The 18,705-nt window shown below is 39.5% G+C and overlaps 1 protein-coding gene across 1 annotated transcript; it reads left to right on the top strand.

Annotated features, from left to right (window-relative positions):
• Positions 1 to 2,685: 2,685 nt before the first annotated feature.
• Positions 2,686 to 4,188, top strand: LOC132637715 (uncharacterized). Its single transcript, XM_060354765.1, has 3 exons — positions 2,686 to 2,947; positions 3,029 to 3,861; positions 3,952 to 4,188. Exons 1-3 carry the CDS (start codon positions 2,686 to 2,688, stop codon positions 4,186 to 4,188), a joined length of 1,332 nt encoding a protein of 443 aa, XP_060210748.1.
• Positions 4,189 to 18,705: the final 14,517 nt, after the last annotated feature.

Below are 18,705 nucleotides of genomic sequence, written 5' to 3'. Positions count from 1 at the left end.
CAAATCTGATCCAAACAAATCCAAATATGAAAGGAAGCTTCCTAACACCAAGTAGAACAAAGTTCATCCATTAATTTGATCAAACAATCAAGAATTTAAAGAAACCCACTTGGTGTTGTTCATAGCTTTCTCCAAATTCCTAGCAATGGAGTTTAATTTTCTCCCGAAATCAACTCAAAGAATTAGTGCTTAAACAACTCCAACCAAGCAACAAGCAGCAACTCCAAACAAGCAACTTCCAATGAGATTTTCTTTGACAAGATTCGATTTTCAACCTTGTTTTTTTTTTCTAGATTTTTCATTTTTTTGTCTTCAGATTTTTTTTTTGGAATTTGATTTGGGAAAACAGTGATTATAAGAATAATCACTATCCTAGCTCTAAATTTATCTATGTGGCAGCTAAGTGGCAGTCCAGTTGGCAATGTAGTGTACAAATCAGATTTTCTTTAAATTTATCTATGTGGCATCTATGTGGCAGTCCAGTTGGCATTATAAAACACGTCAGATGCTTTTTTTAAAGGCTATAACGCGCCACTGAGAGATGTAGTCACGCTCTTGTCCACATCAGCAAAAAAAAGGGCATTTTAATAATGAAAAAAATTGTCCAGGGGGGTAATGGGACCAACGCAAAGGTTAGGTGTGAGTTGGGATTTTGGTCAAACGTTGGGGGGTATTTTGAGTATTTTCTCAAGTATCCACAGCTATCCGGACAATTTAGAGCCAATCATAGAGAAGTCACTAGTTTGGTACTGACTTTCACACTGTTGAATTAGCGATGATAGATCCCAGTGGAGATGATGAAGGTATGCCCATGCCACCGGTATAAAAAATGGTTGCTATGACCATGATAAGAATTGGATTTGAGCCAGGGAAAGGTCTGGGAAGGAACTTACAGGGAATCAAAGAATCGGTAAATATCAAAAATGGAAAATATCAATTTGGGGTTAGATACGAGCCATGTGAGGTAGAAAAAGAAAAAGAAGAAGAAGCAAAACATGGACCCAGAGATCTTCGGGCCTTGGCATTTCGAATCCCGTTGAATGACTGTGGTTCCGGGACTTAAGTCTGGAGTCACCAGGTCAGACATTCAGTTCACGAACCAGAAATTCTTCATCTATACCAATCCTTCACAGCATGCCCATTGGGTCATAACAACGAAGATCCAAAAGAGGGTTTAAGGACGTTGTTTTGGGAAGAGGAGTGCATAGCCATCATTGAAGACTGCTTTGAAGCACTGGAGATTCGTCATGCTGAGCAAGGAGAAATGTCGAGTGGATGGACTTCTACCCAATTATTCACCTTGCGGTAGAAAGAATGCTCACTTTCGAAAAAATGGTGAAACTCGGCTTTGAGGCCCGGCTTATCCCCCTTTCATGCTCTTACATTTCTTTATTACGTGTTATTTAATAATGGAAATGGGTCGATGTTCCATTCTGAGTTAGGACCACAGTTTGTATCACTCTTTTAAATTTCAATGAAAATGCCTCAAAGTTTGCAATAAGACAAAATTGTCTTACTTTACCTATATATATGTTGTAGGATAGCAATGTAGTCATCTTTTGATTTCCTTAAATACCCATAATATTTTCTGCCAACACATTAAAATAGGGACTTTTCTATCATTTCATCATAAAAACCCCAAATTCTTTTTCCTTCTTTTTGTTTTCTGCCATCTTCTTTCCCTCTTCATTCTTCTTTTCCAATTCTAACTAACCCAATCTCTAATTTCTTCCTCTCTTAGCAAAACACATGGCTTAATCCTTTCTCATGTGCTCTTCTCGAATAAGGAAGAAATAATATTTCTCAAATAAAGATTATTCATAAAGTTGAATTAATATGGGTCAGATCTACGGCTGAATCAAATTCTTTGTCCAAAGATTCATTGTCCATTTTTTCCCCTACAACTTGTTCTTCAATCATAAACCCCCAACATGGGTCAGAATAATTTGCTGAAGAAAATTATAAAACATATCTACATATGCTTATTTCATTTTCAATCTATAGATGAAGATAAATTATCAGATAAAGAGAGGCTTATCTTGTAAATTCCTAAGGCTTAAGCTTAATCCTTTCTCACTTGCTCTTTTTCAATAAGGAACGAAAAAAATTAGACAAACACATACTATTCATGAATTCTTAATGGTAGCACAGGTCTAGGAGGGAATGTTATAGAGAAGCCGAAACCCTAAAACTAGCCGAAACTGTAATATCTTCCAACCTTTTCACGACGACAATGGCCTCTCCGGCCACTAGACAGCTGCCTATTATGGCTGTCCAGGCTAACACAACAGTACCTACACAACCTACTCACCTCTTACCAAACCAAACGTATGCAACAACCCTTAACCCTACTATTTCTACTACTACGTACAGCCCTACATTACCCATGAAGAATATTACATATTTGCATGGAAATCCCATGGTTGTATGGGATGAAGAGGAGATTGAGCAAATGATTATTAAGGAAAAATTACAATATGCCGTCGTGGGGAAATTCTCATATGGCTGGCCTGATGTGAAAGATTTGAGAACATTAATTCCAAAGCAATGTGGTTTGAAAGGAGAGTCTATTATCGGCTTGTTGAGCAATAGATATGTACTAATACGTGCTTCTTTTTAGAAGATTATGCGACCTTATTATCCAAGCTTGCATAGTACATTATGCATAAGAATTGGTCCTATCCCATGCGTACTTTAAAATGGGATCCATGGTTTGATCCAGAGGAGGAAACGAAGATAGCAATTGCATGGATATCATTCCCATCATTACCTCCTAACTATTTTGTGAAAGAAGCAGTTTTTTCACTTGCCTCTACTGTTGGAAAGCCCCTACAAGTTGATATGGCCACAACCAATAAAACCAGGCCAAGTTGTGCGAGAGTGATGGTAGAAGTAGACTTGCTTAGAGAATTCCCAAAGAGAATCAATATAAGAATGAAGAAGAAGAGTACTGGGGAGATTGTGGATAAATGGATAAAGATCAACTATGATTATGTTCCTAAGTATTGCAAAAATTGCAAACTTTAAGGACATAATGAGCAAGATTGCTATGTCATTCATCCAGAATTGTATCCCAAGGATGAAGAACAAAGCTCAGACAAAGAACAAGAGGAAAACAGTAAGGCAGATCAAAGGAAGAATAAGGAGCAAAAGAATACAAAAAATAGCAGAACTGACATTAAGGAGTACAAAGGGACTAATGTTAGCATAATGAAAGGGAAAGAAATAGCAGACAAGGTCCAGCCTGCAGAGGGCAATGATGCTGATGGATTCAAGGAGAAGAAAGGAAAACAAAGGAATAACAGGCACTTTCATAGAGGTAAATATGATGAAAATGCTTGGAAACCAAAAGAGAATCAAACTCTACAAAACAATCAATATGCAGCATTGCAGAACACAGATGAGGATATAATAGATGTGACTGATGTGCAGAAATCCTCAGATGTAGAAGCAAAGATGTCTGATGCGTTAAACCAGATTGTTGCAGTGCAGCAAATTGTAAACAATAATGAGAAGGTCAAGGAAAAGCAGATGGAAGAAGCAAAGGAAAAACAGATAGATGAATTAAAAAAGGTGGAGAGGATATCAACAAAGGAGTGGATTGAGAAGAATTTTGGTAAACAACTCAATGATAAAGGGGAGATTATATCTCAGCAGGTGTCTAAGGTGACTTCAGGTACACTTGGTCAAGAAAGGGATCATGATGTGCTGCAGGAGCAAGAAAAGGAACATGATGTGCTGCAGGAACATGATTCAGAAGAAACTAGTGACATCTCAATCAGCAAAAACCAGGAGGAAGAAAACAAGTTTGGTGATGTGCTGCAGGAGAATGATGATCATGAAGGGATTCCAATAGAGGAAGTGGAGGATAATCAAGAAAAATAAGGACAAGAAGGTACAAGGACACCAGAGAGTAATACTTCTATCATCTTGCCTGTGGAACAAATAGAGAATTCACAACATGGAAAGCATAAGGAGATACAGGCTCATGCTGATATCAATAGCCAAGAGGAGGAAGATTTATCTCAGAACGTTGATGATATAGCACAGGAGGCAGACTTATCCCCTAGAAGTGTGCAGAAATTGAAACAGGGAACAAATAAACAAAAACCTGTCAGAAGTACCAGTATCCCAGTGGCAGGAGTTTCAACAAGGAGGAGTAAGAACAAAACTAATAATTCTCAATGATAGACAAAACTTTATTTTGGAATATTAGGTCAGTTAACACTCAGAAATATTTTGAGAGGTTAATTAAACTAAAGAAGAGATATCATTATTCTATCATAGGCCTAATGGAACCTTTTCAAGATCCTATTGCTATTGAAGAGTATAGAACGAAGTTAGGCTTTCAGAATTGCAAGGTGAATTGTTCAGGAAAAATCTGGATTTTTTGGACAGATGAATGGCTAGGTGTAGTTATATCTGAATCAGAACAGCAGGTGACTTTGCAACTAACTCACTCATGCTTGAATCAATCAGTGCTGGTGTCAGTAGTCTATGCTAAATGTGATAGACAGGAGAGGGAGGAGTTGTGGGAAGATATGGTAGCCTTGGCAAATCAGCAAGACCTTCCTTAGATAATAGGAGGGGATTTTAATGTCATAGTGTCTGATGTGGAAAAGCAAGGTGGCCTTCCAGTCTCATCCAATGAGACCTTGGATTTTTCTACCTGTATACAAAGTTGTGGTTTGATTGATGTAGGATTCACTAGAAGTAAATTCACCTGGTGGAATGGGAGGACTGGAGAATATTGCTTATTTAAAAGGTTAGATAGAATCCTGGTGAATCAACAAGTTTTAGATATCATGCCATCCACAACAGTGACTCATATGATTAGACATGGTTCTGATCATGCACCACTACATCTTGAGTGTAACAGCAATGCACATCATATTGTCAAAGCTTTTAAGTTTCTTAACTTCTGGACAAAGCATCATACATTTATGGAGGTAGTAAAGGAGAATTGGACTGCTGATTTCTGTGGAAATCCATTCTATGTATTTCATCACAAGTTGAAGAAACTTAAAAGAGCACTGGTTCAATGGAGCAGAAACACATATGGGAATATATTTCAGCAGATTGCCACTGTTTAACATACTATAAAGGTGAAGGAGTTGCAGTTTGAAAATAATGCTTCAAGGGAGAATAAAATGTTGTTACATCAAGCACAGGCTGAACTAACCAGATTTTTACACTTGGAGGAAGAGTATTGGAAGCAGAAAGCTGGTATGAAATGGTTAAATGATCAAGATAGAAATACAAAATTCTTCCATTCATATGTGAAGGGCAGGAGGAATAAATTAACTCTGAAAAGAATTCAAGATCCTTCTGGTACATGGTTGGAAAATGAAGTAGATATTGGTTCTGAGGCAATCAGGTTCTTTGAGTCACAGTTTAGTGAAGAAAATTCAGGAGGGGATTATGCATTGTTGAAAAATCTTCCTAAATTGATAACTGAAGAACAACAAAAGAATATGGAAGAGTTGCCATCTGAAAGTAAAGTAAAGGAGGCAGTGTTTTCACTCAATGGGGATAGTGCTAGTGGGCCTGATGGATTCACAGGATAGTTTTATCAGAAGTGTTGGGAGGTTATCAAGCTGGATGTGATTCAAATGGTTAGAGCTTTCTTTTGTGGTTGTGAGATACCACAATTCATCACACATACTAATCTGGTTTTGTTACCAAAGAAGGAGGTGATTACTACTTTTAGTGATATGAGGCCTATCAGTCTCAGCTCTTTCTCCAACAAGATACTGTCAAAAATACTGCAGTATAGATTGGCAAAGGTTCTTCCTAATATTATTTCTCACAATCAGACAGGATTTGTGAAAGGAAGGAGCATTGCAGAAAACATATTAGTGGCGCAGGAGATCATCAGAGATATTAACTTGAGAGCTAAACATACTAATGTGGTGATCAAATTAAACATGGAAAAGGCATATCATAGACTTTCCTGGATTTTCTTGACTAAAGTATTGAGACAGTTTGGGTTTGGAGAGGTTCTCATTGATTTAGTATGGAGATTGCTTTCAAACAACTGGTATTCAGTATTAATTAATGATCAAAGTCATGGTTTTTTCAGATCAAGTAGGGGGGTAAAACAAGGTGATCCACTTTCTCCTACATTGTTCATTATAGCAGCAGAGGTCTTAACAAGGAGTCTGAATAAGTTGCATGAGAAGCCAAGTTTCATAGGCTATGGAATGCCAAAATGGAGTCCTCAAATTAATCATCTATCATATGCTGATGACACAATATTATTCTATTCTTGGGATGGATATTCTTTGAAGAAAATGATAAGGAGATTGAGGAATTATGAAAAGGCTTCAGGACAGCTGGTCAATACTGATAAAAGCTGTTACTATGTTCATCACAAGGTCTCAGCCAGAGTTAATAGCAGGTTAAAAGACATACTAAGATGAGAAATGGATCCTTTCCTTTCACATATTTAGGCTGTCCAGTGTTTTATGGAAGAAGGAAATTGATATATTATGAGGATCTGATAAAAAAAGTGATGAAAAGGATTCTATCTTGGCAAAACAGACTGTTATCTTTTGGAGGTAGATATGTGCTGGTCAATCATGTGTTGCAAACTATACCAATATATTTACTATCAGCCATGAATCCTCCTTCTGGGGTGATAAAGCAACTGCACAAGATCTTTGCCAAATTCTTTTGGAGCAATACAGTAGGGGTGAAAAGCAAACATTGGGTGGCATGGGACAAATTATGTCTACCAAAAGATGAAGGAGGCATTGGTCTTAGATCACTAACTGATATATCTAAGGCTTTATTTGCTAAGTTGTGGTGGAACTTCAAATGTGGAAGAAGCTTATGGGGTAGCTACATGTTGAATAAATACTGCAAGAAGTGGCATCCTATTATGGCAGTAGAGAGAGGAGGATCTCACACATGGAAGAAGATGGTAAATATAAGAGATGCAGTTGAGCCACAGATATTCTGGTATCTGAGAAATGGAACTTCAAGTTTCTGGTATAAGAATTGGACAAGGCTTGGGGCATTATATTATATCATTCCTGATGCTGCTAGAGAAGAAGAAATAGAGGTTACACAGTTTGTGCAGATTGGGGAATGGAACTGTTAACAGTCACTCTAGATCAGGAATGGGCTCAGCATATCAAGGAAAATATCAAAGTGCCAGTTGAAGAAGTGGATGATGAACCAGGTTGGATGCTGGAAACAAATGGCAGATTCTCAGTTAAATCTGCATGGGAGTTTCTCAGACACAGAGAGAGCAAACAAACAAGTTATAAGTTCATAAGGGAGAAAGGGCTGCCAATAAAGATAAGTTTTTTCATGTGGAGAGTGTGGAAAGGGAGAATCTCTACAGATGATATATTAAAAACAACAATAACAACAACATACCCAGTTAATCCCACAACGTGGGGTCTGGGGAGGGTAGAGTGTATGTAGACCTTACCCCCACCTTAGGTAGGGAGGTTGTTTCCGGAAGATGATATATTAAAAAGGATGATGATAAATATACCATCAAGATGCTGGTGCTGTGAGGAGCATAAGGAGGAAACTGTAGGTCATTTATTTCTAACATCTTCCATAGCTGTCAAGTTATGGAAGTTCTTTGCTTCTTGTGCAGGTATCCCCACAGATGGAGTTGGTCTACATCAAATGATCATGGCATGGTGGTCTGCTGAGACAAAGCCAAAATTGCAGCCTATGTATAGAGCAATGCCTGCAGTGATCATGTGGTCATTATGGAAGAGAAGAAACTCCATTAAACATGGAGGATCAGTGTCCTTCTACTGACTGAAACAACAAGTACAGCACATACTACATCAACTGACAAGGAAGAGATTCCCATGGCTGCAGAATGTATCTGGTGATTGGGAAACTATGCATCACCACCTTAGTAGATATAAACCAAAAGTTTATTATGCTAAGGTGGTCTGGAGAATGCCACTTTCAGGGAGATTAAAATGCAATACAGATGGGGCAAGTAGAGGCAATCCTGGGCTCAGTTCATATGGTTTCTGCATCAGAGATAGTAATGGGGATTTGGTCTATGCTGAAGCACAACAAATGGGAATAGCAACAAACATGGAAGCTGAAACTGAGGCTCTAAAACAAGCACTGAAGTTCTGTAAAGAGCACAACTTTCAACAAGTTCAATTGGAGACTGATTCACTTGTCCTCCTAAACATCTTACAAGATACATGGATCACTCCATGGGAACTGAGGAATCAGATTGAAGAGATCAAACAGGATATGAGAACTATGCAAGTACAGATTAACCATATATTCAGAGAAGGCAACAGGTTGGCAGACTTTCTAGCAAACCAGGCTTTGGATCATGCAGGGATCAAAGTTCATGACTTTATGCTCATACCATCAGAAGAAAGAAGAATTCTCAACATGGACAAATTACAACTGCCTCAGCTGAGGATTAGAACAAGGAGGATTCAGCAGATTAATCATCAACAATGATACTACATATATGGATAATCATATGGTGTGTGCACAGAATTGGGCTATCATCAAATCTGACTCAACATGATCACAAAGGGCATACTAGTTTAGGCTCACAGGATAGAACTAGAGGACTGTCTCTTAGTTTTTTAATCTTAGCTAGTTCATATTATAGACATGCTATAATAGACTGTTTTGTTACATTATTCATTTATTAATAAAAAGTTCTAACAGGCCTGGCCTGGTAGAACACAATTTATTTTTAAAAAAATCATGAATTCTTAATCAACTTGGGTCTGATTTGGAAAGTAAATTTTAACAAAGATTAACAATGTTGTTGCTTATCTGATGGGGGAAGGGGCTGCCAGGATTTGCAAAAGAGAAAATGTTAGCTTCTTGAAGAAGATGAGTTGGATTATTTTTTTTTGGACAGAATAACAAAGTTGTCCATAAATTTAAAAGTAGCTTAAATAAGTGACAGGGGTATTTAAGGAAATCAAAATATGAGTACATTGCTATCCTACAACTTTCATGCTATAGGTTAGCAAAACCCATATATATACATATATCAATGTGTAATTAAGATTCCTTTTACATGATTGATAATTATGTTACTTTGATTTACAATAATAATACAGAAGCCACAAATAATGTCATGACATGTTACCAAACAAGTAAAAATAATGACAAACAAAGCAAAGATCAAGAAGAAGAGATAACTGAATCAGAAGGATTAATAGACGTCGAAGAGGAATATGAAAAAAGACCGACACCAAACCTAGAGAAAATAGAGCCAGTTAATCTAGGGAATGATGAATTGATTCGGGAAACCAGAATAAGTGTACATCTGATAGAGATTTAGAAAGAAGGGTATCAGAGGTTATTGAAAGAGTGCGAAGATGTTTTTGCTTGGTCATACGCTGATATGCCAGGTTTGAGTACGAATATTTTTGCCCATAGGTTGTCGATCCTGGAGGGATTTTCCCCGGTAAAACAAAAATCAGGCAGCCTAAGCCTGATGTAAGCATCCTAATTAAAGAAGATGTAGAAAAACAGATTCAGTCAGGAGTTGTGAAAGTGACACCGTACCTGACATGGTTAACGAACATAGTCCTGGTACCAAAGAAAGATGAAAAAATAAGGATTTGTGTGGGCTATCATGTATTTAACCTCGCTAGCCCAAAGGATAATTTCCCTCCCAAACATTCACATACTTATTAGAAATTGCGCTGAGCATGAGGTGCAATCTTTTGTGGATTGTTACGCGGGCTATCATCAAATACTGATGGATGAGGAAGATGCTCAGAAGATGGCATACATTACACCATAGGAGTTATATCATTACCGGGTAATGCCTTTTGGGCTCAAGAATACCGGCGCTACTTACATGAGGCCGATGACCTCCATCTTTCATGATATGATGCATAGACAGATTGAGGTGTATGTGGACAACGTCATCGTCAAGTCCTGAGTATGTGATGATCATCTTGAGCATTTGAGAAAATTGTTCGACAGACTCCTACAATACAATTTGAAGTTGATTCTTGCTAAATGCGTATTTGGAGTGCCTGCCGAAAAGTTGCTACGATTCATATTCAGTCGTCGTGGTATTGAATTCAATCCCATAAAGATCAAAGAAATTCAAGAACTTCCACCACTAATGACAAAGAAATATGTCATGAGTTTCCTAGGATGGTTGAATTATATTGGGGGCTTCATTTCCCAGTCCACAGTAATTGTAGAACCAATTCTCAAACTCATCAAGAAAGATGCGCCATTTGATCTGAAGAATGGGTGTCTCAAAAATTAAGACATTATATAGTTGCATACACGACTCATTTGATCTGAAGAATGGACCCCCTAAGGTACATCTTTCACCAACCTTTGCTGATAGGGAAGCTAGCCAAATGGAAAATGCTATTAAGTGAGTTCGACATTCAATACGTCGCACAGAAAGCATTTAATGGGGAAGCATTAGCAGATTTACTGGCAGGAAGCCCAGTAGATGACAACCCCGTACCTTTATGGACTTACTTCTCAGATGAAGAAATGATAATAACTGAGGGAGAAGAAAATGAAGATGAATTAGGCGGGAAAGTATACTTTGATGGAGCAGCCAACTTTAAAGGATCAAGAATCGGAGCCTTTTGGGTTTCAGACTCAGGCCAATATTATCCAGTGGCCGCCAAGTTGAACTTCAACTGCACCAACAGCATGGCTGAATATGAAGCTTGCATCATAGGTCTTCGTTTAGCCCTTGACATGGATGTGCGAAGCTTTCGGGTAATTAGCGACTCGGATTTGTTGATTCATTAGGTTCGAGGGAATGGGCACCAAAAATGAGAAGATCATACCATATGTTGGACTTGTGCAAAGACTAGTAGATCGGTTCCAAGAAGTTAAGTTAAAACATACACCAAGAACCCAGAATGCGTTTGTTGATGCATTGGCAACAATAGCATCCATGATTCGGTATCCTGATAGTAAATACATTGATCCTATCAGAGTCGATTCAAAGATCAGCCAGCTCACTGTGCTTCTGTTGAAGCATAGATTGATAGAAAACCTTGGTACGTTGACATTAAAATGTACTTGGAGAAAGGAGAATATCTTGAAGGAATCACCATTAATCAGGAGAAGACAATCTGGAAATTGGCAAATGGTTTCTTCCTCAATAAGAATGTTCTGTATAAAAAGACCCCAGATTTGGGTTTGCTTAGATGTGTTGACTCTATCGAAGACACAACATTGATTGAAGAAGTGCATGTTGGAACTTGCGGGCCTCACATGAATGGGTTCGTTCTAGCGAAGAAAATCTTGAGAACAGGTTATTACTGGATAATCATGGAGAACGATTGGAGCAAATTCATCCAGAAATGCCACAAGTGTCAAATTCATAGAGACTTGATAAAGGTCCTTCCAACAGAACTGAATGATATGACATCGCCTTTTCCATTCGCCGCTTGGGGCATGGATGTCATAGGACCAATTGAACCAGCTACGTTAAACAAGCACCGTTTTATTTTGGTCAGTATAGACTACTTCACCAAGTGGGTGTAAGCGGTATCTCATGAGTCAGTAACAAAGAAAGTAGTAGCGGATTTTGTGCACAACAACATCATATGCCAGTTTGGCATCCCAGAATCGATCATAACAGACAATGGGGCTAATTTGAACTGCCACTTGATGAAAGAAATATGTGCGTACTTCAGAATCACTCACCGAAATTTGACCGTACACCGACTACAAATGAATGGAGCTGTGGAAGTCACCAAAAAACATCAAGAAGATTCTCTAAAAGATGATTGATTACTACAAAGACTGGCATGAACAATTGCCATATGCATTACTGGGATATCGTACAACCGCCAGAACTTCAACCGGAGCCACTCCATACCTGCTGGTCTATGGCACTGAGGCAGTGATGCCAACCGAAGTAGAAATCCCTTCTGTTCGAATCATATAAGAAGCAGAATTGGACGATGCGGAATGGATCCACAAGAGGTATGAACAACTAGCTTTGATAGATGAAAAGAGGATGATTGACATTTTCCATAGTCAGCTGTACCAACAAAGAATGGAACGAGTTTTCAACAAACATGGAAGAGCTAGAATTTTCCAAATAGGGCAATTGATGCTCAAGCGGATATTCCCAAATCAAGAAGAATACAAAGGAAAGTTTGCATCAAACTGGAAAGGCCCTATATGGTGCGGAAAGTATTATCAGGAGGAGTAGTTGTCCTTTCTGAAATGGATGGTCAAGAGTAGCCCAAAGAAATCAATTCAGACTCCATCAAGAGATACTATGTGTAAGAAGAAAATGACTTCAGAGATGCGTAGCTTTAGTTTTATTAGCTTGTAATTGCATTTGCATTCCTTGTAATTTTGCATTTTTTAAGCAGAAAACCAAGACCAAATCTTATGTACGAACTACACAAGGACCTGATTCCGTATACTTATAAGAGGATACATGGGCACTTTTTCACGCTTAATCGCTTTAACCCAAAAATCCAAAATTATGAATTCTGAACAACGTTATGACCTGATTCCCATACGGGATACGTAGGCGCTCTTATGAGTCCGGTCTCACCAATAAAAATCCAATATATTTATCTCGAACTATGTTACAGCCAGATTCCCATTTGGGATACGCAGGTGCTCTCCCAAGCTCGGTCGTTCCAAGCAACATTCCAATAAACCCTAAGAAACCTCAGAGACACTATAACGACCCGTCTGATCGTTATTTAGTACTCCATGAACCCATGCCCAATCTACGTCTAGAATCATAAATAATAAGCCTATGGCGTGTTTTAACGATTAAGAGTGGAAAAAATTAATTTCGGATAGAATTAGAAAACTGTGGGCCAGAGAAGGAGGCGGACTGCTATAGCAGTTAAGGGACCGCCATAGCGGTACTGCTATAGTGAGCAAACAATCGCCGCAACGGTCCACGCGGGGCAGTGATCGCATGTTTGGCCACTTAATTTATTTTACCCTCCTTTTTAATAAAAGACTCCTAAAAGGGTGCTCTTAGGTTCCCATATGACAGAAAAACCCTTGACACCAAGAAAAAGAGAAATTTCTATTTCCTCCCCACCAATCCCTATGACTATTACCTCTCATGGATTTGGATGAAGGTTAGAAAGGTGAGCAATTCAGGGGGAATCAATTAGTTGTTCGTCAACGAGGTAGGTTATGTCTTACTTGAGTTAGACTTTGATTAGCGAATCGTATATGCTTTTAGAGTTGACAGGAGACGACATGATTAGGTCTTTGGACATGGAGTTTGGATGGACATATTCTGTAAGGTAACTAAAATCCTGTGTAAATAGTAGCTAGGGTAACAATAAAACTCATTAATGGGAGTGTTGTTATCACTGATGGGTACTTCGTGTTTAAATGATGCATCCTTAGGAGTGGGTGATTTCTTTCTTTATTACTGGTTGTATTGAAATATTCACATGGCTATCTTTCTTGTTAACAAGAGATTTGTATTGAGAGGACCGAAGTAAGTCGGATTAGCACTATGCCCATCAAGGGCATGATTCATGACGTGTTTGATTTATTACATCTTTGCATTGCATTGCATGGGTTTAAGGAAATACATGTAGCAGGAAAGGCTGAGTATGGGCAATTATGTTATCTGGTCTTTTGGTCGTTTGAGCTGAATACGAGGAATCTATATGATATGGTTCCGCATCTGAGGTTCTTTCCGGAGCAAAGGATTTATGGCTCGGGTCCGATGATTATCCGGAATGAGTGATACATAGACACCATAGGTCCCCTGCAGGTCATGACTACTGAGTAATGACTTCAGTTAGCATGTATGTACAGTGTGGTTAGGCCCTTACATTGTATTCTGCCTTTCACTACATCTCATATTTTTATGTTATGCATGTGTGTACTATCATCATTGATATTGCGTATTCATCTTTACTTTTCATTAAGATTGTGTGTGGAAGGGTGGCTAATATAAGATAATCGTAGTAGCGAATTTTAGATAGTGAACCATTCCCTAGGTGCATTGTGTCGTAGTAAGTAAATTGAGTAGGTGAACTTTACCGAAGAAAAGGGTAGAAATTAGAGGATATGATGAATGTGGAGATGAGAATTAATAGGTTGGATGAAAGGAAGGGAACGATTGTGATTAATTAGAACACATGTAATTCTTGGTAATAAAAGAAGTGAACAATTGAGAGTAGAAAGGTAAGTGGTGAAGGAGTAATAACATTTATTGAGAATCTTGAGGTTCATTGAATTATCTGCTTATCTTATTGACTTTATATTATGTTGCGCGAACTAATCTTAGTCGACCTATGATGCTTACCAGTACGTGTGCTGTACTGATACTACTCTTGCTTCGCCCCTTTTTGGGTGTAGATATGTTGCAGGTTTCTAGTGAAGTTTCATCGTGTGGATTTATCCAGCATTCTCCTACAGCCTTGCTCATCTCATTCCAGGCAGAGGCTGTGTTTTTTCATCCTGTATAGTAGGAGCTCTTGTACCTGTCTAGACTAGATCCCGAGAATTTTTTTTCAGTTTTATTGTATTTCAAAATAGAGTTTGTATGAATAATTTACTTTAATCTTGTGATTTTTTGAAAGATTGTTGTTGCAAACTGGTTAAATGTTTGGTTTGGTTGGTAAGGGTTCACCTACTAGGTTAGTAATATGGTAGGTGCCTGCACGATCCGTGGGCTGGGTCGTGACAGTTGGTATCAGAGCCTAGGTTACCGATCTCACATTTACAAGAGAAAATGTCTAGTAGAGTTTATGGAATGGTACGACGACGACCGTACTCATCCGCAAGAGGCTATAGGACTTCTAGAAGTTTCCCTTCATTCGTTCTATCGTGCCACCCTAATGCATCGTCTCCTCGTTGGATCCAATTCCAATTGGTATTTAGATGATTCCAATAGGTATCTTGACAGGCTAATTGGTATCGATCTATTCCAATTGGTGTCTCTCTATTTTTACCCAAGGAAGACTTTCTTTAGCAGGTGCTTATTTATTTATTTATTTATTTATGTGAACGAATGGAATTTTAGTGATAATGTTGGCATTATAGACTACGTGCTTATTCTGGAAATATTAGCAAGTTAATAGCGCATTCGTACTCGTAGGTGAAATTCTTGTTCTTACGTGCTAAGCAATTAAGTAAACCCCCACGCGATCTAAGCTGGTGGGCAAAAGTTCCACCCATTGGCACTGCAGCACCGCTGTAGCGGTACGAAGACCGCTCCAGCTGGATCGCTATAGCGAGCTTCAAAGCGCCATAGCGGACCCAAACATCTGCAAGTGTCCGCTGTAGCGATAAAATCACAGGCATAGCGGTACCGCTGCAGCGATGCATCTCCTGCCGCATCGGTACCCTGAGACTTGTAGCTTTTCTGTTTCCCCTGTTTTTCTCCAACTTGTATAATTCATTAATAAACCAAGAAGAAATCAATTCCAAATCAAATACATTCATAAAAGCATCCGCCTGACTAGGGCAATCGTCTTACGAGCACCCTTAAACCGGGGCACCCGCACTAAAACAACAAAAGAAAGATTATCCAAGCATGCCAAAAACAACCAAAAGCAAGCAAATTGTTTGAGCATTAAGCCCTACAAAGGAAATGATAACCAAAAAGCTGATATAAAAAGGGGGAGGGGGGGAGGGGGAATCTCTAAGCCACTCCTCGGCTAGTGGCCTCATCACCACCATTCTCCGAATCACTAGAGTCCTCGCTGCCAATCCCGGATGCACTAAGGAAGGAGAACTAGGAGGCATCTCTGTAATTACCTTGGGCGGCTTCACCTTCGGGACTATGGCCTTCAAGAGACTATTGACACCTTTCCACATCTTCACAAACAACTTCTCCCTAGCCCAGCTTTTCTTCTTCTCCTTGTCCAAGTCATCCCGGAGATCTACATATGCCTGAGCCAAGGATCCATAGGTGCCCTGCAAGGCATCCGCAGCCTCTCCTATCTTGGTATGGGTCTCCATGTAACTCTTCATCTGCTCAGTAGTAAAATAGCCAGTATCAGCAGCACTGTTAGATGACCCGGCCTCCATGGAAGGCCACACAAACCCCATCATGGTCGTCTTCACCGCAGCCATATCAGCCTCAATGCGCTCTAGGGTACCTGGGGTCTGTGACTGACCACTCCCGCCCTGTGGGCCACCGCTATCATCGCGGTCATCCGAGCCAGTCCTTTTTCTTTTGCCCCTGACCTGTGCTCTCTTGACCTTTAGTGGGTCAAAAATGACATCACACTCCACATAGCGATCCCCAGGCTCTATAGACACCCCAGTATTACAGCAAAGATGGGTAATCAGGGAGGGAAACATCAAGCTCGGGCCAGCCTTGTCCATAAAACCTCGCCCCTCCTCGATCACTTGCATACCCACATTCACAGGCACACCATCTAGGATGCAAGCCTCCACAAAGGCCCGTGGGTAAGTGACATCAGTAATATTGCTCGAAGGGCGAACCCATCGGGTAATGAGGTTTAACCACCTCCGAGCCTCAAGAGTAAAATGTCTGCTCTTAATGGCCAAACGGGAGACAACCTAGGTAGCCTTCCTCCTCTTTGACTCTTTCACAAGCATTCTCACCAACCACGGCTGGTTTCCATCGCGGTCTATCCCTCGAAGCTCAGTCTGTGAAGGGCTGGGCAGCCCATGAATAGCATTGAGGGCCTCAGTACCCACTTTAATGTTGACCTCTTGGATAGTAATCTGTGGCTTCGGGATAGTCCAATCCACAATAGGGATATACCATAGAACTCCCTGACCTATTTACAGTTGATATTTCCAGGCTCCTCGACTAACGGACCCCAACCAGTACGGTGTAAAGTCTAATAGAATTTCGGGGCCAGCTCCTCAACCTGGTCCACGATGAAAGCTCACTCGTGAAGCAGGCCTTTGGTCTGCTGTTCCATGTAATGCCTTTTACAAGCATGGGTGGGGAACTTGACGTACGCGCGTAGGGAGGGGGGAGGGGAGCTGGGGGTTGTTGTCCTTGTTGTTCTGGTTGTTGATGTTATTAATTTGCCATGGTAAAGTGAGGGAGTTAGCTTGAAAAAGTGGAAACTAGAGTTAGAATAATGTGGTACTAAGAGTTAGCGGTGATAGACCATGCATGGAATAGTAGAAAAATCCCAATTTTCGTTTCTGCCTGAAGCAACTCCGCTGCGGTGGTGGTATGACCGCTGCAGTGAAGCTGCTATAGCGGTAAGAGGGCCTTTATAGCAGACAAGGCGTCGCTATAGCAGGCTCGCTATAGCGAGCAGGTGACTGCCATAGCGGCTACCTCCCAAACAGACGGGCCGTTCCCAGCAATCAACCCATCAGTACAGCGGTACTGCTGTAGCGGTGGAAGGACCGCTGCAGCGGGCCTACCCTCTCCAGTCCGAAAAATTCCCGAACCCAACCTTTAGTAAACCCAAAATTTCCTCCATAGTTTCTCCATTTTTTTCAAGGATCAAGTAGTATGATAGCATGCATGACTTTTAAACTTATTCTACCCTATTTTAACTACCACTGTTACCAAAATTTTGAGCAAGAACTTTGAAAAATTGAACAACTACAAAACATCCCACCCCAACATAAAACTACTCCATTTTGAGCAGATCTTCAGTATAAAGTGTTACTAAAACAATATGAATGTGATATAACCCTCCATGATCCAGGTAACTGCCCACCATTTTGAGCAGATCTTCAGTATAAAGTGTTACTAAAACAATATGAACATGATATAACCCTCCATGATCCAAGTAACTGCCCACCACGAGTCAATATTGGGCTCGTTTTAAAGCTTGCATTTTAACTCTACGAATTTTAATTTTTTATTTAGCCTAAATAATTAATATATTTAGCCATATATACAATTATAAAATATGGTCTATTAAATAAAAAAGGGGGTTAATTTAAATGTTTTTAAAACTTAAAAGGGGGGGGGGGGGGTGTTTCTTATAAAAAAAGGGGTGGAAGTTTATTAAAAATAAACATCCCACCCCACTGTTTCATTCTTCGCTCGATCCCTCCTCAACTCTCGCTCAGGCAATTTTATGCGATTTTCTATGGTTCCGCTTATGGCGGCCAACCCACAGCGATCCACGACCATTTTTGGCTGGATTTTTTAGGGATTTTGTTCCTTATCACGAGTTCTCGTGATTCCCAGGTTCAGTTTCATTATACTTGTGCTTTTTTATACCTAATTAAATCCTAATTGAGGGTATTACCCTAGTTTTCTTTGTGTTATGGCTGTCATGGGCAGATCCTTGAGATCTTTGCCATCTTGTTCCCCCATAACACTCAATGAAGGAACCTAAGAGGGAATTTCCTTGGTGGATTCATGGTTGGGTACGATTTTTGGGATTTTATCTTGGTTTGTACTATTGTATCGTTATAAGGTGGTAATTTTGTTTTATTGATGACGAGGCGTACTATCCTAGTATTTTCTGATTTTATTTATATTTTTTTTGGTACAATTAGTTAGATTCTTAGCTATATTATGTGATTTGTATAAAATTAGTGATTTGTGTGAAATTAGTGATTTGTGTGAAATTAATGATTTGTGTGAAATTATGTTGAATGGGGTACGAATTAGTACAATTTGGCTGAAAATTTGTTTGTCCTTTACTGAAATTCAAATTTTTTTATGGAATTGGGGGAAAATTTGATTTCATTTTTGTCATTTTTGACCCTAGGGTTGAGATTATCATTCTATAAATAGAACAGGATTGTGACATTTCAAAGAATCTCTCTTAGTGA

Source organism: Lycium barbarum, chromosome 4 (assembly GCF_019175385.1).
Source record: "Lycium barbarum isolate Lr01 chromosome 4, ASM1917538v2, whole genome shotgun sequence".
Classification (NCBI taxonomy): domain Eukaryota; kingdom Viridiplantae; phylum Streptophyta; class Magnoliopsida; order Solanales; family Solanaceae; genus Lycium; species Lycium barbarum.
Note: the sequence above shows the minus strand (reverse complement) of the source record. Positions and strands in the feature narration are given on the sequence as shown.